The following is a 17,994-nucleotide window of genomic DNA, read 5'->3' on the forward strand; positions in this document are numbered from 1 at the left end:
GTCTCCAAAGCTCAGCAGGAATCACTGCATCCTTCACTGCCACCTGCTCACTGTACCAAAATAAAAATAAAAATAAAAATAAAAGCAAGATTCACTTGAGAATGTTCGTGGTAAGCCAGTAAAAATGATTAATTTTATTAAATTTCTACCCTTGAGTACATATCTTACATCTTAATATTCTATGTGAAAACCTGAAGAGCACATATAAAGCATTTCTACTGCATCCTGAAGTACCACAGTGGCCTCAGGAAAACACTTGTGTGATTGAGTTACAAGCTCATTGTATAATTCCAAAGGTACATTTTCCAAACGGCTGTACTATTATGAAATCTTGCATTAGTAGAAGGTCCATTCAAAATGCAAGATGGATTAATACATTTTATTGTAACAGTATGAAGTTAATTGATATGGTTTCAAATTTTACATTACAACTAATGCTTAAGAAACTATCACTTGTTGAGTGTTGGTGTAGTATTAAAGATGAATATCCACAGATATCGCAAAAGACTGTTAAATTACTTCACCCTTTTAAACTAGATATCTGTGTGAGACCAGATTTTCTTTCTATCCTTCAATCAAGGCAACATATTACAAATGAGTGCAGAAACAGTTACAGGAATCCAGCTGTCTTTTTATAAAGCTCACTCACAATCAAAGATATTTGCACAAACATAAAATGATGTCACTCTTTTCACTAATTTTTTTTTTGTTTTAGAAAATATATTTATTTTTCATAAAATAACATTATTTACCTTAACAGGCAATCGGTTTGTTATTGTTACTTTTACATTAATTAATATTTTAAAATTATTAGTTTTAATTTCTAATAAGGTACACATAGATAGATACAAACAACATGAACAGAAGCTCTTTAGGGTCCTCAATAATTTTTGAGAGCATAAGGGAGTCCTGAGACCAAAAAACTTTGAGAGCTGCTGCCCCAGGCCACAGCTGTCCCTGTGAACACGTCTGTTTCTGCCACAAAAACTTTTCAGATGCAAGAGATGCTTGCTTTCTTAGTCTCTCTTGTCATATCCTATCCTCATTGTCTGTACTTTTTCCTTTTTCTATTGACTTTACATATCTACTTAACCCTGTACCTGCTTCAGGACAGACCCTCCCACATTGAGCCATTCAAATGGCAGATTCCATCATCAGTCTTACCCTCTGATCTGGAGTTTCGGGCACATTCATTTCTCGCCTTTTGGACCCTTGTCACTATCGTGGAGTTCCAAGTTGAGTCATCTTTCTTTTGAGGAATCTGATCCACCACTTTGAGCTTCTTTTGGATTCCATGTCTAGGTGAGGCTGCATCTGGACCAAATAATGACTTGTTAGTAGTTTAAATTGGGGTCTTCAGTGAGCCTCCTACTGTCCCAATCAGTGACTTCCTTTCTCATGCTCCCAACTCCCACCCTTTCAGATCTCTGTACTCCTGTACTTCACTTTTCTCCTGCTATTTCTCCATAATTATATCCTTTTTCTTCTTCTTCTTCTTTTTTTTTTTTTTTTTTTTTTGAGACAGAGTCTCACACCGTCGCCCAGACTGGAGTGCAGTGGCGCGATCTTGGCTCACAGCATGCTCAGCCTCCCAGGTTCACGACATTCTCCTGCCTCAGCCTCCCAAGTAGCTGGGACTACAGGTGCCCACCACCACGCTCAGCTAATTTTTTGTGTTTTGAGTAGAGATGGGGTTTCACCGTGTTAGCCAGGATGGTCTTGATCTCCTGAGCTCATGATTTGCCCACCTTGGCCTCCCAAAGTGCTGGGATTACAGGCATGAGCCACCACGCCCGGCTTATATCCTTTTTCTTACATGTACCTTTCTCTGTCTCCCCAAATTACCATCTGCTTTCACTCCTGGTATGACCTGTTGCAATCAACTAGATAAATCTCCGGAAATCCTAGAGCTTATTTCCTGATTTTCGTTTGTGTTGACCGCACCACAAGGTGGCCACACGGTCTGGTCTAGGTGGAGAGGAAGTGTCTTACAAAGCACCTCTCCAGGTTCCCCAGGGCCCGTGTATGGTACAGGAGATTTCCAAAAGTTTCTAGGTGCCTTCAGTGGGCAAAGTGCAAGGTATTAAAAAACCTGAGAGGCAAGGACCCTGCCAAGAAGGCGGCTACCATGAGGGAGAGATGGAAGGTGAGGCTGAGACCCAGAGGAGGTGCAATGCCAGAGGATGCAGAGGTGAGTTTGCTTCATTGTGGAAAGAGAACACAATTTTCACTGGCTGCTGACTTTAGAAGCTGATTCTACAGGATGACCACTGTCCTGTTGAACAAGAACGTTTCTCTGCAGATTAGAAAGGACACAGACTGTGCAGCCACGCCTCCCACATGCAAGGACCGTGATATCTGTAGGCCACTTCCGGAGGAAAAGGCATGGGTGAACCCTTAAGACAAGGCGGAAGCGGAAGCCCCATGGGACGCAGGGCTGGCGGGAAGTTCAAACACAGAAATTACTGAAAATTTATCCAGAAGGGGTGGGGCAGCCTGATAGAGCCTAAAACTTGCCTTTCATTGTCAAGTTTAGGTTTTTTCTCTGCATAACTAAAGGAGTGTTTCAGAGATGAGAACACTTACAGAAAATACAAGAGTATTGTATGTATATTTTCAGCACTACTATGTATTTTTTTCACTTAGAATTTTGAAACATCTTTTTATGTGTTTTATTTTTAAAAAAATAAAGCTGATTAGTTAAATGTAAAATAATATGACTCTTAAAAATATCTCTGTTGGGCTGCGGGCAGGGAGGAATGGAGAGTTGTTTAATGGGTAAAGGGTTTTAATTTTACAAGATAAAAGAGTCCTGGAGATGGATGGTGGTGATGGTTGCACAACATTGCGAATGTGTTTTAATACCATTGAACTATGCACCTAAAAATGGTTGAGATGATCAATTTTATGTCATATGTATTTTACCCCAATAAAATATTGGAAAATTGGAAAAAAGAAAATTTAAAGCACATCATCTGTCACATTTAAAATAAAATGGTTCCTTTAAAAAACCTGAAAAAATTCATTTAAATACCATATGAAGAAAGGCAAATCTGGAAGAGACTGGCATCCCTTCGGTAGCTTGGCAGAGAGGTGTCAAAAGGTCAGAGTTACCTCAACAGAACTGACCATCTGACACCATCCCCCGACTCCAGAGGTTGCCCCTCTCTAACAAAGTCACTTCTCTGACCAGGGAATGTTCATAATTGTATGGTTGCATAGACATTCCCTATCTCCCTAATCCTATAATGTGTAGAGCATTGTGGCAGTGGGCATCTCAGTACTGGTCTGTTGGCCATGGGGTGTGCAGACTACCTATATCTGCCCTAAATGTGGGATAATAAGAATTTGGAGAATTGTATTGGAAATTTCCCTCCAATAACCTTTAGTTTGTGTCTACACCACATGGTGCCCATAGTGTCTATGACCCCTTTTCATAACACAATAATAAATTCATAAACTATCCTTTGTCAGATCATTACTCAAATTTTGGGTTACAGAAAATATGGTTTCTTTCATTTGTTTTTCATTTAAAAAATAATAGCTCATTTGTGCCAGGACATTACCATCTAGCCTAGAAGAGACACATTACATAAGTAATTACAATAGAGTATTTGGAATCTTCCAAAAGAGCCAGTGCTGGGTGCTGTAGAAACTGTGGGATCAGCTTGGCTAATTTAGGGGTCAGAGTATGCATTCCTAAGATAGACATAAGCCAACACCGCTGATGAAAAGGAGATAACTAAACACTTATGGAGAGTAGCATAGGTTCAGAATATAGCATCCAAAAAGAATAGCACATGCCAAGCATCAAAGGGGAGAGAAATGAAATGGGAGGAAATGAAAGTTCAGAGTGGTTGACTGGAGTTTTGAGTGGAAAGAGATATATTAATAGTTGGAGGGTAAGGCATGGGTTAGACTGGAGAGAGCTTTAACAATCACATTAAGTGAACACTACCCTAAGGGCAATAGGAGACCATGGACAAGATTTAAGCATGGAAATAAACTAATCAGATTTTAATGTAGAAAAGAAGAGGGTGAACCAATAGACCTTGTCAATATGCTAATACAGTTCAGTCAGTCATGGATGACTAAGGTTTTTGCTTGGCGCCTGGGTAGATTAGGTTCCTCATTTCAAGTTAAATAAACTACAAAAGGCTCCCAAGGGCCTGTGAAACCCTACATAATCTGATTCTTGTCTACTTTTTCACTTTCTACCACCTTCTTTCTTCATCATTGCCAACACACTGGTCATTCCTCTCTGCCTCAGGTTCTTTGCACTTTTGAGTCCCTCTGCCTGGACTATCCAATCCAAAGTGACTCCCACCCCAAACTGCAAGTCACTATTGTAACCCTATCCATTATTTTCTTCCATCCTGCATCACTACTTTAAATTATCTTGTTTATGTGCTTTCTAGTTGACATTCTTTCTCTCCCCCAGCCAGGATGTATAAGCTGTATGAACTTTCCCCTTTCTTTTTTGCTCACTTTCTTGCTTTCTCTCTTTAAAATAAAAACTGTCTTCAGCTTTCAGAATGGGCATACACAGTTAGTGCTCACTGCATATTTGTTGAATAAATGTCTGAATGGTACTTAGAAGACTAGGTTTTTGGTGAAGAAGATGAATTTAATTTCAGGTATATTGAGACTGTAGTGTCAATGGGAGACTTGCAAACAAAGATGCCCAGTGTGTGCAGCTGGCTATGTGTTTCTTGAAGACAAGCCTGAGTTGAAGATGTAGACTTGGGAGCCGTCAGTGTAAAGGTGGTAATTGTGAGAGTGTTTGACAAAGCTCAGGAGTGTGAGTTGAATAACCTGACTAGTTTACACTAAACTAAGGAGGCCCATAGAGAACACACACAACATGGTGACAGGGCATTGACTAATAAGTAGAATGGGGGAGAAAGCAGTTTGTTTCTCCTTCCTGCCCAGGAAGGTCACTTACTTTTCATAGAATGGAATCATTTCTTTAAATTATCTTAAAAGGACACCAGCCCTGTGATTTTGGACACTGGGATCATACTAAGGGTAAACTAAGTCAGGGAAAAGGAGCTTTAAGCCACTGGCTTAGGTTGCCATCTATTGCTTTGTTTCCCTTTATAGCTAGAGTTGTCTACATACGTTATCACCTCCCATTCATTATCCTCCCCATACAACTGGCTCCTGCCTCCATCACCAAAATTTTTCTTAAATTTTCCAGTGATTCTTTCTGACCAAACTCAAGGCCCTCTTCTCTGAATTTATCTTAGTCTCTCAGTATAGTCAGCCATTCCCTCTTGGTTTGCTAATATGTTCTTTCTTGGTGCTCCTCTGTCTTCACTGGTCTCATTCCCTCAGTCTGCCTTGCTAGATTCCTCTTCCACTGGGACTTCTGAGAGCAGGGCTAGGTCTGTGGTTCTCTTTTCTTCTCCCATAGATCAGAATACCTTTATTTTACTGATAACTTATATATAAAAATATATATATATTTATATTTATATACATATCTGGTCCAGATATATATATGTAAATATATATAAAAATATGTATATATACTCATATATATATATGGACCAGACTTTTTCAATGAGTGCCAAATTGTGGGGAATATAACTTCCTGATTTCTCAGTGTTCCTGTAAAAAGCCCTAGCCCCCGAGACATGGAAATATATACAATATAAATATAGGAGATACTTGCTTTCACTTCCCCAGAAACATTGTACTCTTCACATACCATGAGAATTAGAGCTATAGCTCTTTTTCTAGTTAATTGCTCTGATCTAAAGGGATAACAAAACTTCTCTTATTTCCTGAGATATCCAAATGGGTTCACCCAGGACTAGCTTCCTAGGTTAAATCCTAAAGTACCAGGAAAACTGGAGTGGTCTTTCCCTACACATCTATATATCACAAGGGATAAAGCCCAGAACTTGGAGACATCTTTAGGTCGTAAAAGTCAGCAACACCTGGAGTTTCTCTGGCCTTTGGAAAGATGCACTTAAATTCCAAAGGTTAGGATGGGGACCTTGGGAATCAGGATCTTTTCCATTTTATCTCAAAGCAGCAAAGCTTTTTCTTCTCCTTTCAGGAGGAGAGGATGATGGCTGTCCCTCTCATGTATCTAAACAGAAAATCCATCATTTCTACATCCCTTATATATGAGTTATAGTCTATTTTGAATAGAAAGATTCCATTGGCTCTTTTAGCATTGCCTTTTGGTTTGTGTATGGGAGACAGACACTGCAGTGTTGCTCTGGCTGATGAGCTGGTTGTGAATATCAGTAAAGAATTATTTTCCCTGACCCAAATACCTTGTGTTCCTGCAGCACTCATATATATAGGTTCCTGCAGCACTCATATATATATATATATGGATATACCAATGCAAGTGGAGTAACATCTCAGACCCTTTACAGTTCTTGACAAAACACGCATCTATGCACAGCTGCGTAGATGGCCAGCAGAAACCTCTAAAGGAACAGGTTAAAAATTGAACTCTAACAGTTATCCCCCCAATATATTTACATCTTCCCTCAGCAATGGGAATTAGCACTTACTCATTTAAGCCAGAAACTGAAGAATGGGCCTTGATTTTTCTCTCTTTCTCATCTGTAGCTAATATGTCAAATCCTGTCAACAATACCTGCAAAACTGATCTTGACTTGGCACTCTTTTCTGCATCTCCACTGTCAGATCTGAATCCAAGCCACTAAGATCTCTCATGGCATCTGCCCCAAAATGGCTGTCCTGTCTCCATTCTTTCCCAGCTCCAACTCATTCTTTACACTGTAGCAAAATTGAGCTTGGATTGTGTCACTTCACTGACTAAATCTCTTCAATGGCTTCCCATTGCATTTAGAATAAAATTCAACCCTCCACAGCTTGACCTGTAAGCCCTGCATGAGCTGTTTCCAGCCTCCAGCTTTCTCTTGCACTCTCATCTTACCTCTTGGGAGGTTTTTTTTCTTATGTCTCTTTTTTGGAGTTGACCAGACACATCTTTTTCTTTTCTTTCCTAAAAAGAAAGGATAATGTTTTATAGTTACAAACATTGATCTCCCAATCTTATATGTCAGTGATATTCAGCTTTTACTTTTGGCCTTCCAACCACATTGCTAGGAGGTCACTGGTGACCTTAGGTGATGCTACTTCAGGGAATAATAGGGGAAGATGGACTCTAAAATGACAGAGGAAAAGGAGAAATGAAGAAATGGAGACAGGGAGTTTAGGTAACTCACTTCTAGAAGTTTGGTTGTGAAATGAAGGAGAGAGCTATGGAAGTAGTTGAAGTGAGATGAGAATCAAGAAAAAGCATTTTTAAATGAGCTATGATACATGTAATTATTGTCTGAATGCAGATTCTTGTGTGAGAGATACTGCTGTAAGGAATACTTGAGAGAGAAGGGATCATGGATACTAGAAGATGAGGTGGAAGGATTGTCTTAGAAGAGAAGGAGGGAACTCAGAGAGGAGGAAGACAGATACAGTTAGGGTTTGTAGGGCTAGCAGCACAAATAAGGGGATTCTCATCTGATATCTGCTTATGGTGCAGGAGGGAAAGTCATTGATTGAGCAAAAAGCAGGAGGTGAGGGGGTCAGAGGTTTGAAAAATAGAGCTTGAGGTTTGAAAGGATTATTGCAGGAAGTAGCATTGTCACACAGTAAGGAGAGATGATTTGTGCTGGAACCATGAAGACCAGTGAGTGTACTCTGCCCTGCTGTGGAACTCTCTCCAGCGCTGCTGGCTTTCAGATGCAGTGTACAGGAAGTAGGTAAGTAGGGTCTTCCAAGACTTGCCAGAGAGTTCCAGGAAAAGGCAGAGAGGAAAGGCAGAATAATGGCAATAGATTACTGAAATGATGACTCTTGGACTGTGAATTAGTGTCAATGTTAAAAAGCTGGGCAGCAAAGAAAAGCAGATGGCTTGGAAGGAGGAAAGGCCAGTGGACTGGTGATCCAAATGAGGTTGAAGGACAACTTCAGAGGAAACAATAAATAAATAAGAACAGAAAAACATATTTTTGATTCTTTTTTTTGTTTGTTTGTTAGAATTGGGCTGGGAAAAAGAGTGATCAGAGGTTGAATGATAGCTACGGAAGGAGAAAAGCTCAAGGATAGGTATCAAAAAAGGAATTCTGGAATTAACTGTTGGGAAATCGAGCCAGGTTTGAATGATGATAGGGTCTATAGGTTGCCTTTGGGTATGGGAGGCCAAGAATTGGTGGAGGAAAAAGTCATGGAAAATGAGAAGATGAAGGATTTGAGGGTCCAGAGTATTGGATAACAGAGTTGTCTGTTATCCATGTGTACCCTGAAGGCATCTAGGATGATGCTGCAACTTGAAATGACAGAAAAACAGCCTTTCAAAGGATTATTGGGGAAATTATTGGATGATATTGATGATGAGTGAGCAAACATTTTAATTGAATGGTTAAGCCTCAAAGGAGAGGATCAGGGGGGAAGGGGCTGGATGGGGTCAGTAGGCAGCAAAGGATGGACATCTAACCTGCCTCTCACCATGAGGTGTGAGTGACGGATGGCAGAGAATGCCCAGCCATGTCTTAAGAGGAAGTGGGTTCCTCTCTGGGGAACCAACTTTCAGTTAAAGACGGAAGTGCAATTAACACTCTAAGAAGTTGTGAATATAGGAGATTGATTTTTTTTCAGAAAAGGCAATTCCAATGGCATATTTCAATATCCCCAAATGCCTTCTGATTTCCTGATAATTTGCATAAAGGCCTTTCTGGAAGATGCAGTGAATGGAAATAGCAGAAACAAACTGTGTGTGGCATCAGGACTGTGGTCACATAGTGATGCTCTTGACAAGACACAGTCAGAAAAACAGAAAGCAACTCTGAATTCACCCTTCTGACCGCTACAGGAGAAATGCTTTCCTTACCTTTCTTGTTTGAAGGTGTGTTGGACACTTCCTGGGGCTTTTCTAGGTCATTTGGTTCTGGAGAATCATCTCTTATCTCTGACAAAAGAAATATAAGTCACTTCAGAGCTCAGATCCAGTGAAGAGAAAGTGCTGAGGGAAGTCAATGGAAGAACTAGAAAAGTAGAAAGTACATGCAGCCCAGGGCTGGGAATCTGCTAGCCCTAAGAATTCCCTGGCTCTGTCTTGATTTTTACTAGCTTGTGGTTATTGTTACCTGTGTGACCATCACAGGGAACTAGGGCACAACTGCCCCACAGCAGAGGCTCAGTCTGATCCTTTTAGAGAGATTATCTTATGGATGGAAGAGAAGTGAGTGAAGAGGGTACAATGAATGGAAATTGCAGAAATAAACTGTGCTGGGTATCATGACTCTAGTCACATAGTTGCTGCTCCCAGCAGCCCTTGCTCAAGGAATGAAGCTGAGAGCAGAAAGTGGTGACATTGAAATCTGATGTCCACAATGGAGGGGAATGTCTTTGCTGTATGAAAAATACATCTTATTGCTTTGATGTCTATGTATGGATATTCTTTAACTGCTCTATCTGTGGTTATTTTACTTGGAGAAATAGCAAAGAAGGCTCAGTGCCTTATATATTTCTGTATACAAGGATTGTTTGAAGAAAGCAGGAGCAAGCTTGTGCTTGCTAGCACCTGTTAACAGCAAAGATATATAAAGCTCTGCTAGTTTTTGCTGCACAAAGAAAGACAGAGGACTTGAAGCCATTACAAATAAAGGCCCATCTCACATAAAGCTGTCACCTTTTTCTTTACACACTGCTATGAGATTGGTCTCCAATGCTGGCCTGCGTAGGAATAGGTGACTGAGGCAGGTGGCAAGCAGTCATTAGACCTTTGGAATAATTTATTACCTTTCAAATTATATTAGTAATATAACTCTTAAACTCCAAATGATATAGAAATGACCAGGGTTGAAAGTGAAGATTCCCCACCATTAGGTTGGGGCTTGGAAGGAGGACCATCCATGTCTACTGCACCAGTTCACTATTAGGGCCACATAGTGTTTTTATTCATTTGCTTTGCATTTTGACAGAGCAGTTTTGAGCACTACTTTATTGAAGTGGTCTCAGAAGAGTGGCTCCGTCAAACAGTCCAGCCTGACTCAGTTCCCTGTGCTTTCCCCTGGGGTTCCTGCCACAATCCCTTGTGGCAGGTGAATATTTCCCTTTCAGGTGTTTTGTGGCATTTGGAGTCCAAGCCTACAGGTACTGGTGGGGCTCTGTCTGTCATCATCTGTGGCCCTATCCAAATCTACCTTTTCCAGACTTGCCTCCTTTGCCCTCCCCCAGGGACTCTGTATCCATTCACAGGTCAGATCTCCTGCCTGTTCAAGCTCCCCAGTGCTGGGTGAACTGGAAGCTGGGCCAAGATTGCTGTTGAGAGGTGGGAGGAGAGCCCCCTCCCTAGAAGATCTGAATGGCCTTTCCTCTCGGTAGACACAGAAACAAAGGCAAGCTTTTAGGTTGACTAAACCAAGATTACCTGGCATAGAGCCCAAGGGAGAGTGGGGCATCTCTTGGGGGTCTTCTTTATCTTTTATGTGGGGGATCAGGTTGTCACTGGCCACTGAACGGAGGAAGAAAAAGTTTCAGATCTCAGGAGCAGCAAGCAGGGACCAGAATGAGGAGGAAAGAGAACGCTCTATTCCAACAAGTAAAAATGACAGGGTAACTGAGCAACCAAGGCCTGGGGAAGGATGGGATGGAGTGGGAAAGTAAGCAACCATTCACTCTCAATTAGCCACTTGTTCTTCCATTGCTGTTAGCTTCCTGATTATGTTAACCTTTTCGGATGGTAGGTATTAGAGGAGTGGATGAAATATTATTTGGATCGAAGAGGAGCCCTCTTCTCAGTGCTGGAGAGCTCGGGATCCATGATATCATTTTTGACAATGCCCAATATCATACCATTCTTATATTTAATGTAATCAAACTCCATTATGACAATGGTTTGGGGAGGGCAAGTGATACAATTTTAGAAGCTAAATATCAGGTCTAGCATACCTGTAGACATTTTATCATATTTTCTAGTAATTTTGATCATTGCTTTTAGAATCCAAACCATATAAAAATGAAGAATGTTGAAATTCAAAGGCCTCCATAATCAGGTGGGGGTGAGGAATCAGCTAAGGGTCACTAGTGTGAATGTTACACAGGTTACTTGTCAATTCAGAATGGTGTTTTGGTTGTTGGTTTGTTTTGCATTACTGCATTGGTGAATTGGCCCCTTCTGTTTCTTTTCCTTTGTCACGCCCAGTTCCTTTTCCCATGGTTCCCACCATAGCCTCTTGGTTGGCAGATGCATGTTCTCCCTTCACAGCCACCTTGAGCTAAGCTGTATCAGCCCCAGTTGGTATTACCTGGCACAGTGCTAGTGAGGAGGCTGGGCATCTCTTCTGAGTCTTCTTCCTCATTCATTTTGGATGTTAACTCATCATTGGTCACTGAAGGAGGAAAGGAAATTATTATAGATTACAGGGACTGGATGTCAGGGAGGAGAGTGAATGTTAAAAGTGCCTGGAACAGATAGAGCACAAGGCACAAGGGCAGTGGGTTGGAATGTCCCACGTGTGGGAAGCAGGTGTTCTAGACTCTAGGTCTTACCCACTCCCCAGCAGTGCTCATAGTCCCTCTTGAAAAGGGTCGTGTACGGGCAAGGTGGGTGCAAGAGAAGAACTAGGACAATAAAAGTCAAGACGCTGGGATTGGAGGCAACATGGCACAGGCACCTTAGACTGAGGATATACAGGTGTTGGATGGGATCTGCTTCTCACCTGGAGTGCTTCTTCCTTCCTGGATGAGTCCAGGGAGAGGCAGGACAGGGTCAGATGGGCTGGGCGACTCACACAGGATCTCATCGCTTTGCTGCGAGGATGTTCCAGGCTCACTAACTCTTGGCACACAGGGTGAAGAGCTTGGTTGAGGGGGTTGTGGTGGGGGCAGCGCCAGTGGAGTATGGAGGGAGCTTCCTTCTGCTAGGCCAGTTGGGGCTTCAATTAGGATTGGTGTGTCTCCACTCTGCTGTTCATAGGAAGCACCAACTGGGATTGGTGAAGGGACATACATCAGTACCCTGGAGACTCAGAATTACTTGGGGGAAGGGGATTTCTTAATACATGCCTTCCAATAGGATGGGGCCATGGAGTTATTCATTGTTCATCCCCCAGGTGCAGAGAACTGATTCACTGTCATCATTATCCATTTGTGGCCCCCTTCTATTTTATTTATCTGGTTTGGGCATTGAGTGCCACAATAACTGCATCTAAGCCCCGATCTAATACCAAAATAGTTTCATACAGAAAAGTTGAGTTTGGGTTTGTACCCAGGGATTTAATTTTCTTTAATCTTGGTGTCATATAATTTAGTCAATAATGAACATGCTATAGTTTTAAAAGAGGTCTCTGTTTTAATAAATAAACAGATCACACTTCCCCAAAGCAAATAAGAGAAAACAAAAATTCCTCAGCAGGGTGTATTAGGACATTTATATTCTGGTTTCTGCTCATTTCTGCAGAGTCAGCTTCTGTGGCTTCTATTGAACCCTGTGATCTGGTCACACCCAGCTTTCTTTCCCATCCACGATACCCCAGACCCTTGGCTTTCCACCTGCTATTCCCTTGCATGGCTAGTGCTGGGTTTCTCTTAAGATTCTTCTCCATAATTTATTTCACAAGTAAAATGGTCTCAACCAGTGAATGGAGAAAGGAAAGGAACTTCAAATTTTGGAAAGGGATCCAGAACAAAATCATCAAGTTTAAGATCCTGGAAGATGACTGAGGCTCAGCCAGGTTAGGGGCACATCAGTGTGTGGGTCTCCATGGCTTTCAGGTGTTCTTAGCACAGCCTTTAAGGCCATACCTCTCCTAATGCTGTCCGTATACTGCCAGGACAGTGGGCCCTACCTGGAGGTGGACTTGCCCCTTTCACTATCCCTTTAGCTCAAGAAATCATCTCCCCCTTTAGGGGGAAGCCTTTTGATAGTGAAGTGTCAGAGAGCAAAGGAGGAACTGTCAACAATGGTGATTCCACTGATGAAAATATCACAGTCCAATGTGAGCTGGTGGTCCTTTGCTTGTTGTTCTGAGGTAAGTGAACATATGATTTGGCCAGTGTTTTACTTCCAACCTAAAATTACTTTACTGACTGCTCTTTTTCCCTGGCTGCTTTCTTCCCAGCTCTGCCACTGTTCTTTTTCCTGCTCCTTTATTTGTCCAATCTCTTTTCTTCATATACTTCATGCTCCATTCTTTCTCAGACCCTCTCTTTCTGCGGCTACATCTGCGGTTCCCTCCTTTTCTCTGTAGCTACTTTTCTTCCCTTCTCTAGCTTTACAATCTGCCTTCCAGCTGTCCCTGTCTGGACTAGTGGTTAAAATCTTGGGCCCTGGTATTGGGAGACCCAAGTAGGACTCTTGCTCTGCTTCTTAACTGACAAGTAATTGTGGGAAAATTACCTCTGGGCTTTAATTTCTCTGTCAGTCAAATGGGGATAAAAATGACTTCAAAGGGTTGTTTTAAAGATGACGTGAGATAATCAAAGTGTTTGCGATAATGCACCATAAAAAGATACTTAGTATTATCCATCCTTCCTCATTTTTCTTCCTCCCTGACTCTCCTTGTCCTTCCACTAGACCTGATCTCTGTAACTTTGCACTTCTGTCACTTTATGCATTCCCTATAGATTGTCCAGTATGCCAAATTCTATGATTTTGTCCAAATTCATAGCACACGTAGGAAATGTTTATGTCCTCTAGAAATTCATTTTAGAGAGCTGGAATCAGCTTTAGTAAGGGGTTGCTCCTGCAGCTGTACCAATGAGAGAATATGATCCATTCCTCCCCAGAGAGAAAGCGGGGGATTAATATGCATATTCCACGGGGCTAGAAGTAAACCCCGACTTTTACCATAGCAACTTTTTAAATGCAAAAAGGACTTGCGAAATCTCATTACCACGTTTGAAGCTTCTGTAAATCGTCACCAGATTGGGATATTCATGCAGGTTAATTTGACTGAACAATGTCACCAGAAGAGACAGGCTAAAAGTCCTCTCCAGCTGGGTGAGAATGTTGTGCACCACTCTGGATACAGGCACCAAATTTCTACAGGCTTCCAGAGATTCCTTAAAAAATGGAGTGAAGGTTTTTATAAATGACTATAAAATCGAATGGGAAGTTATACATTTATGGTTTTCTAAGTTTTAAGAAAGCTACGTTACTCTTTTAAGAAGAAATTTAACATAAAATATATAGTCATAGTCACATTCTCTAAGGTAGAGTGGTCACAATTTTACCATGCTTATTTTTGAAACTTTACACATATTTGGATGACTATCAACAAAAATAAATAATTTAGCTTTCTTAAGGTAAGTCTATATTCTGAATCCAACTTTCAGGCACATTTGAGACGAGACAGAAATTTGAAGGAAGGAAAGTGGAGTTAAAGGATGCTACTATATAATTGATTCTTTAAGGCTCTGGGCAGGATACTTCAGCAATGGTTCTAGTGATGGTCACAGGGGCAATTCTGCTGGTTGCTTGTTAGCCTCTGCTCAGTCTCTCTCTGTGCCTCTCAAACTTGAAATGACCCAAATAGATTCCAGCCACAGAGAAGTCTCCCTGAGAATTTTCCTTGCTCAGAGGATGGACAAAAGGAGAAATATGGCAAGAGAGAACTGACTGCAAATACTTATTGAACATCTACTAGGCTCAGTCAGTGAGTCTTTGGGTATACAGCACTGAACAAGACCAACATGGAGCTGCCTATATTTGGGGGGCGGGGTAGGCACCGTCAGGTGGAGAAGATGAGCATTAATAAACACAAATACCCATTTACAATTGAGGGTAGTGTTATGGAGGGAAAGCATAGATTGCTATGGAACTCAATAACTAAGGGGTCTTAATGAGATGAGTGGGCCAAGGAGGTATCTCTGAGGAGCGCTCTCTGGGCTGTGATCTGAAGAGGAAGTTGGGGCCAACCAGACTGAGACTAGGGAAGATTGCTGGCACTTCCCCAAGTCTAGGGCTCAATAAATGCTTTTAAAAACCAAAATTGTATAAAAAATAGGTCTACTTTGTCCACATAGCATATCTTCCAGTGCCTGCCTGTCTCACATCAGAATGCACTGTGAGCAATATGAGTTGTTATAAATTGGAATGATGCCTGCAGTGAGTTGAATGGTGCCCCTCTCAGCCAAGATATATCCATCCAGAATCTGTGGATGCGAACTTACTTGGAAAAAGTGTCTTTGCAGTTGTAATTAAGTTAAGGATTTTGAAATAAAATCATCTTTGATTAGGGTGACCCTAAATCCAAGTGTCCTCAGAAGATTAGGTTGAAGACTCAAAAGAGAGGTGATGTAGAGATGAAAACAGATTAGAGTGATGCGTCTACAAGGCAAGGAACACCAAGGATTTCCAGCAGCCACCAGAAGCTAGGAGACAGGCAGGGATCGGATTCTCCTCAGGGCCTCTAGAAGGAATCAACCCTGTCAACACCTTGATTTTGGACTTCTGGCCTCCACAACTGAGAGAGTATATTTCTGTTGTTTTAAGCTACCTAGTTTGTAGTCATTGTTACAGCAATGACACCCTGGAAACCAATATAGCCCCTACGACATCCTCTCTCCTAACCACCCCCACCTTCTGTGATAATGAACATGCCTGGGCTGGGCCTTCCAAACTCTGGAAGCCCTGGTGGTTTGTGGTTTGAGACCTTAATAATCAGGCATACTTGGTGGGGGCTGGGCTGCCATGGAAGGGTTCAACATGACTCACCATGTACATTGTCTTCGTGATGATGGAGTTGTCTAGGAGGCCTTCGAAGAAGGGAAATGGCTTGTGTATGGCATAGGCGATCCCCAGCTTCTGGTGCATGAAGTGCTGAAAAAGAGCCTCTTCCATGGCTCTTGTCATGGTGAACATCCTATGGAAAGAGGCATGATAAAAAATAGAAGCAAAGGCTGGGCGTGGTGGCTCATGCCTGTAATCCCAGCACTTTGGGAGGCTGAGGTGGGCGGATCACCTGAGATCAAGAGATCGAGACCATCCTGGCCAACATGGTGAAGCCTGTCTCTACTAAAAATACAAAAATTAACTGGGAGTGGTGGCGTGTGCCTGTAGTCCCAGCTACTTGGGAGGCTGATGCAGGAGAATCGCTTGAATCCGGGAGGTAGCGGTTGCAGTGAGCCAAGATTGTGCCACTGCACTCCAGCCTGGGTGACAGAGCGAGACTCCATCTAAAAAAAATAAAAAAAAAAAAATAGAAGTAAAGACCTTGAGGAATGCGGGGAGCTTCTCTCTGCATTAAATGGGCAGATCTAAAGGTAGGCATTCTGGTCCCAAAGGCATCCTTAGTACCTGCAAAGCAATGTCTGCCTAAAAGGCTCATGGGTATAGGAAACAATGACAATTCCCAGCAACAATGGAGGCTGAGAGTGACTGAAAACATAATGACAGAATCCCAAGGCGCTGCAGGTAAACATAAGGAAGATATTAAAAGTAGCTAATATTTATAGAGTGTTTCCTGTGTGCCAGACTTTGTTCTAAGGGTTTCAAACGCGGTAACTTACTTGATCTTCATAAAACTCTTGTGACATGGCTCCTGTGACTGCACCTGTTTACACTGTTGAGGACACTGAGACATAGAAAGGTTTAATAACTTGCCCCAGGGTTGCACAACCCGAGAGTGAAAGAGCTGGGAGCAAATCCTGATTCCAGGCTTAGAGTCCTAACTATGTGTTCTATGGCCACACTGATCTGGGTTAAACAAGATGACCTGGGCTGCAGCTGAAGCCATTCACTAGCAATGCTCATGCAACAGGGACCACCCTAAAATGGGTAGAGTCCGGCTGGAAACCTGATAATATTTAGAAACTTTAATAAACCACTCCCAATCTTCAACACAAATGGGCCAAGCATAAATAAAAGCATAAGGGCTGAGAAAGGCATACTTAGTAAAAGTGACTTAACTGACACGTTCAGTGCCACCATTTCAAATCTCAGACATGTGTCTTTTCCCATGCCCGTGCAGCATTTATTAAAGATTGGCCATTTATGGACCATGAGGAGATATCAATAAGTTATAATGGGAAGAAAATTTATAAACGACATTCTTGACAAATTGTCAAGAAAAGGAAAAGCACTAACAAAACATTCAACCAACTTGAGGGTTTTTAACAAACAGAACAAACATGGACTCCATTTTTCCAACTTCATTTTGTGTTGAACAGAAAACTAAATTGTAATTAACAACTGTTTCCAGGGATTTAATCCCAGTGGCGGATTAAGCACCATAGTCTCTTTCTCCTCATTCCCCAATTTTTTTAACTTGGCAGAAAAAATTACTCATGAAAAGAATAATCTGCAATAGCACTGGAAAACAAGAAAAGATGCCATTGAGAATGTGTGGTGGTGAAGAAGTCTTGGAAGATAGAGAACAGATAGGAGAGAAATCTACTATCCACAATATGCCTAGGGGAAGGAGATAGTGCAAAGATCAGTGCAAAGTCAGAGAAAGTCAGAATAAACATATACTAAGAAGAGGAACGGGTCTTGGGGGCTCCTTTTAGAACAATTCATTATACAGCAGCGCTCAGAACAGGAAGTCTGGAGCTTCCTCATTCTTCATCTGTCATGAGTCTCAAAGATGAAAGAGAGGCACAGAGAGGTTTAGTAAGTCACACAAGGTATTCAGTGGCAAAGCAGAGCTTGTCTGACTCTAAAATCCTGTTTCTCTCTATGCAAGACACTATATCTCATATATGACTGTTCAGATTTTTATTATGTAAAGAGATTTTGCAAACGAATAAGCAAAAGACAAACATCCAACTAGAAAATAAAAAAGCGAAATACATGAACAAAGAGTGATAAAAGAATAAGCCAAACGTGCAATGAATATACGATAAGCATGTTAACTAGCTGGTAGAAAGTATAAATGAAGGCTAGGCATGGTAGCTCATGCCTGTAATCCCAGCATTTTGGGAGGTCGAGGTGGGAGGATCACCTGAGGTCAGGAGTTCGAGACCAGCCTGGCCAACATGGTGAAACCCTGTCTCTACTAA

General features: G+C 41.7%; 1 protein-coding gene across 1 annotated transcript in view; it reads right to left on the reverse strand.

Moving 5' to 3' along the window:
• The window catches only part of SP110 (SP110 nuclear body protein), a 45,770-nt gene that overhangs the window by 21,757 nt on the left and 6,019 nt on the right, over window positions 1-17,994 (reverse strand). The window contains 8 exon segments of the mRNA XM_011951977.1: window positions 1,165-1,314; window positions 6,926-6,994; window positions 8,879-8,956; window positions 10,421-10,504; window positions 11,298-11,381; window positions 11,712-11,978; window positions 13,887-14,055; window positions 15,710-15,857. Of these exon segments, the coding sequence (XP_011807367.1) occupies window positions 1,165-1,314; window positions 6,926-6,994; window positions 8,879-8,956; window positions 10,421-10,504; window positions 11,298-11,381; window positions 11,712-11,978; window positions 13,887-14,055; window positions 15,710-15,857 (1,049 nt within the window).

This window comes from Colobus angolensis, unplaced genomic scaffold (assembly GCF_000951035.1).
Source record: "Colobus angolensis palliatus isolate OR3802 unplaced genomic scaffold, Cang.pa_1.0 Scaffold33, whole genome shotgun sequence".
NCBI lineage: Eukaryota > Metazoa > Chordata > Mammalia > Primates > Cercopithecidae > Colobus > Colobus angolensis.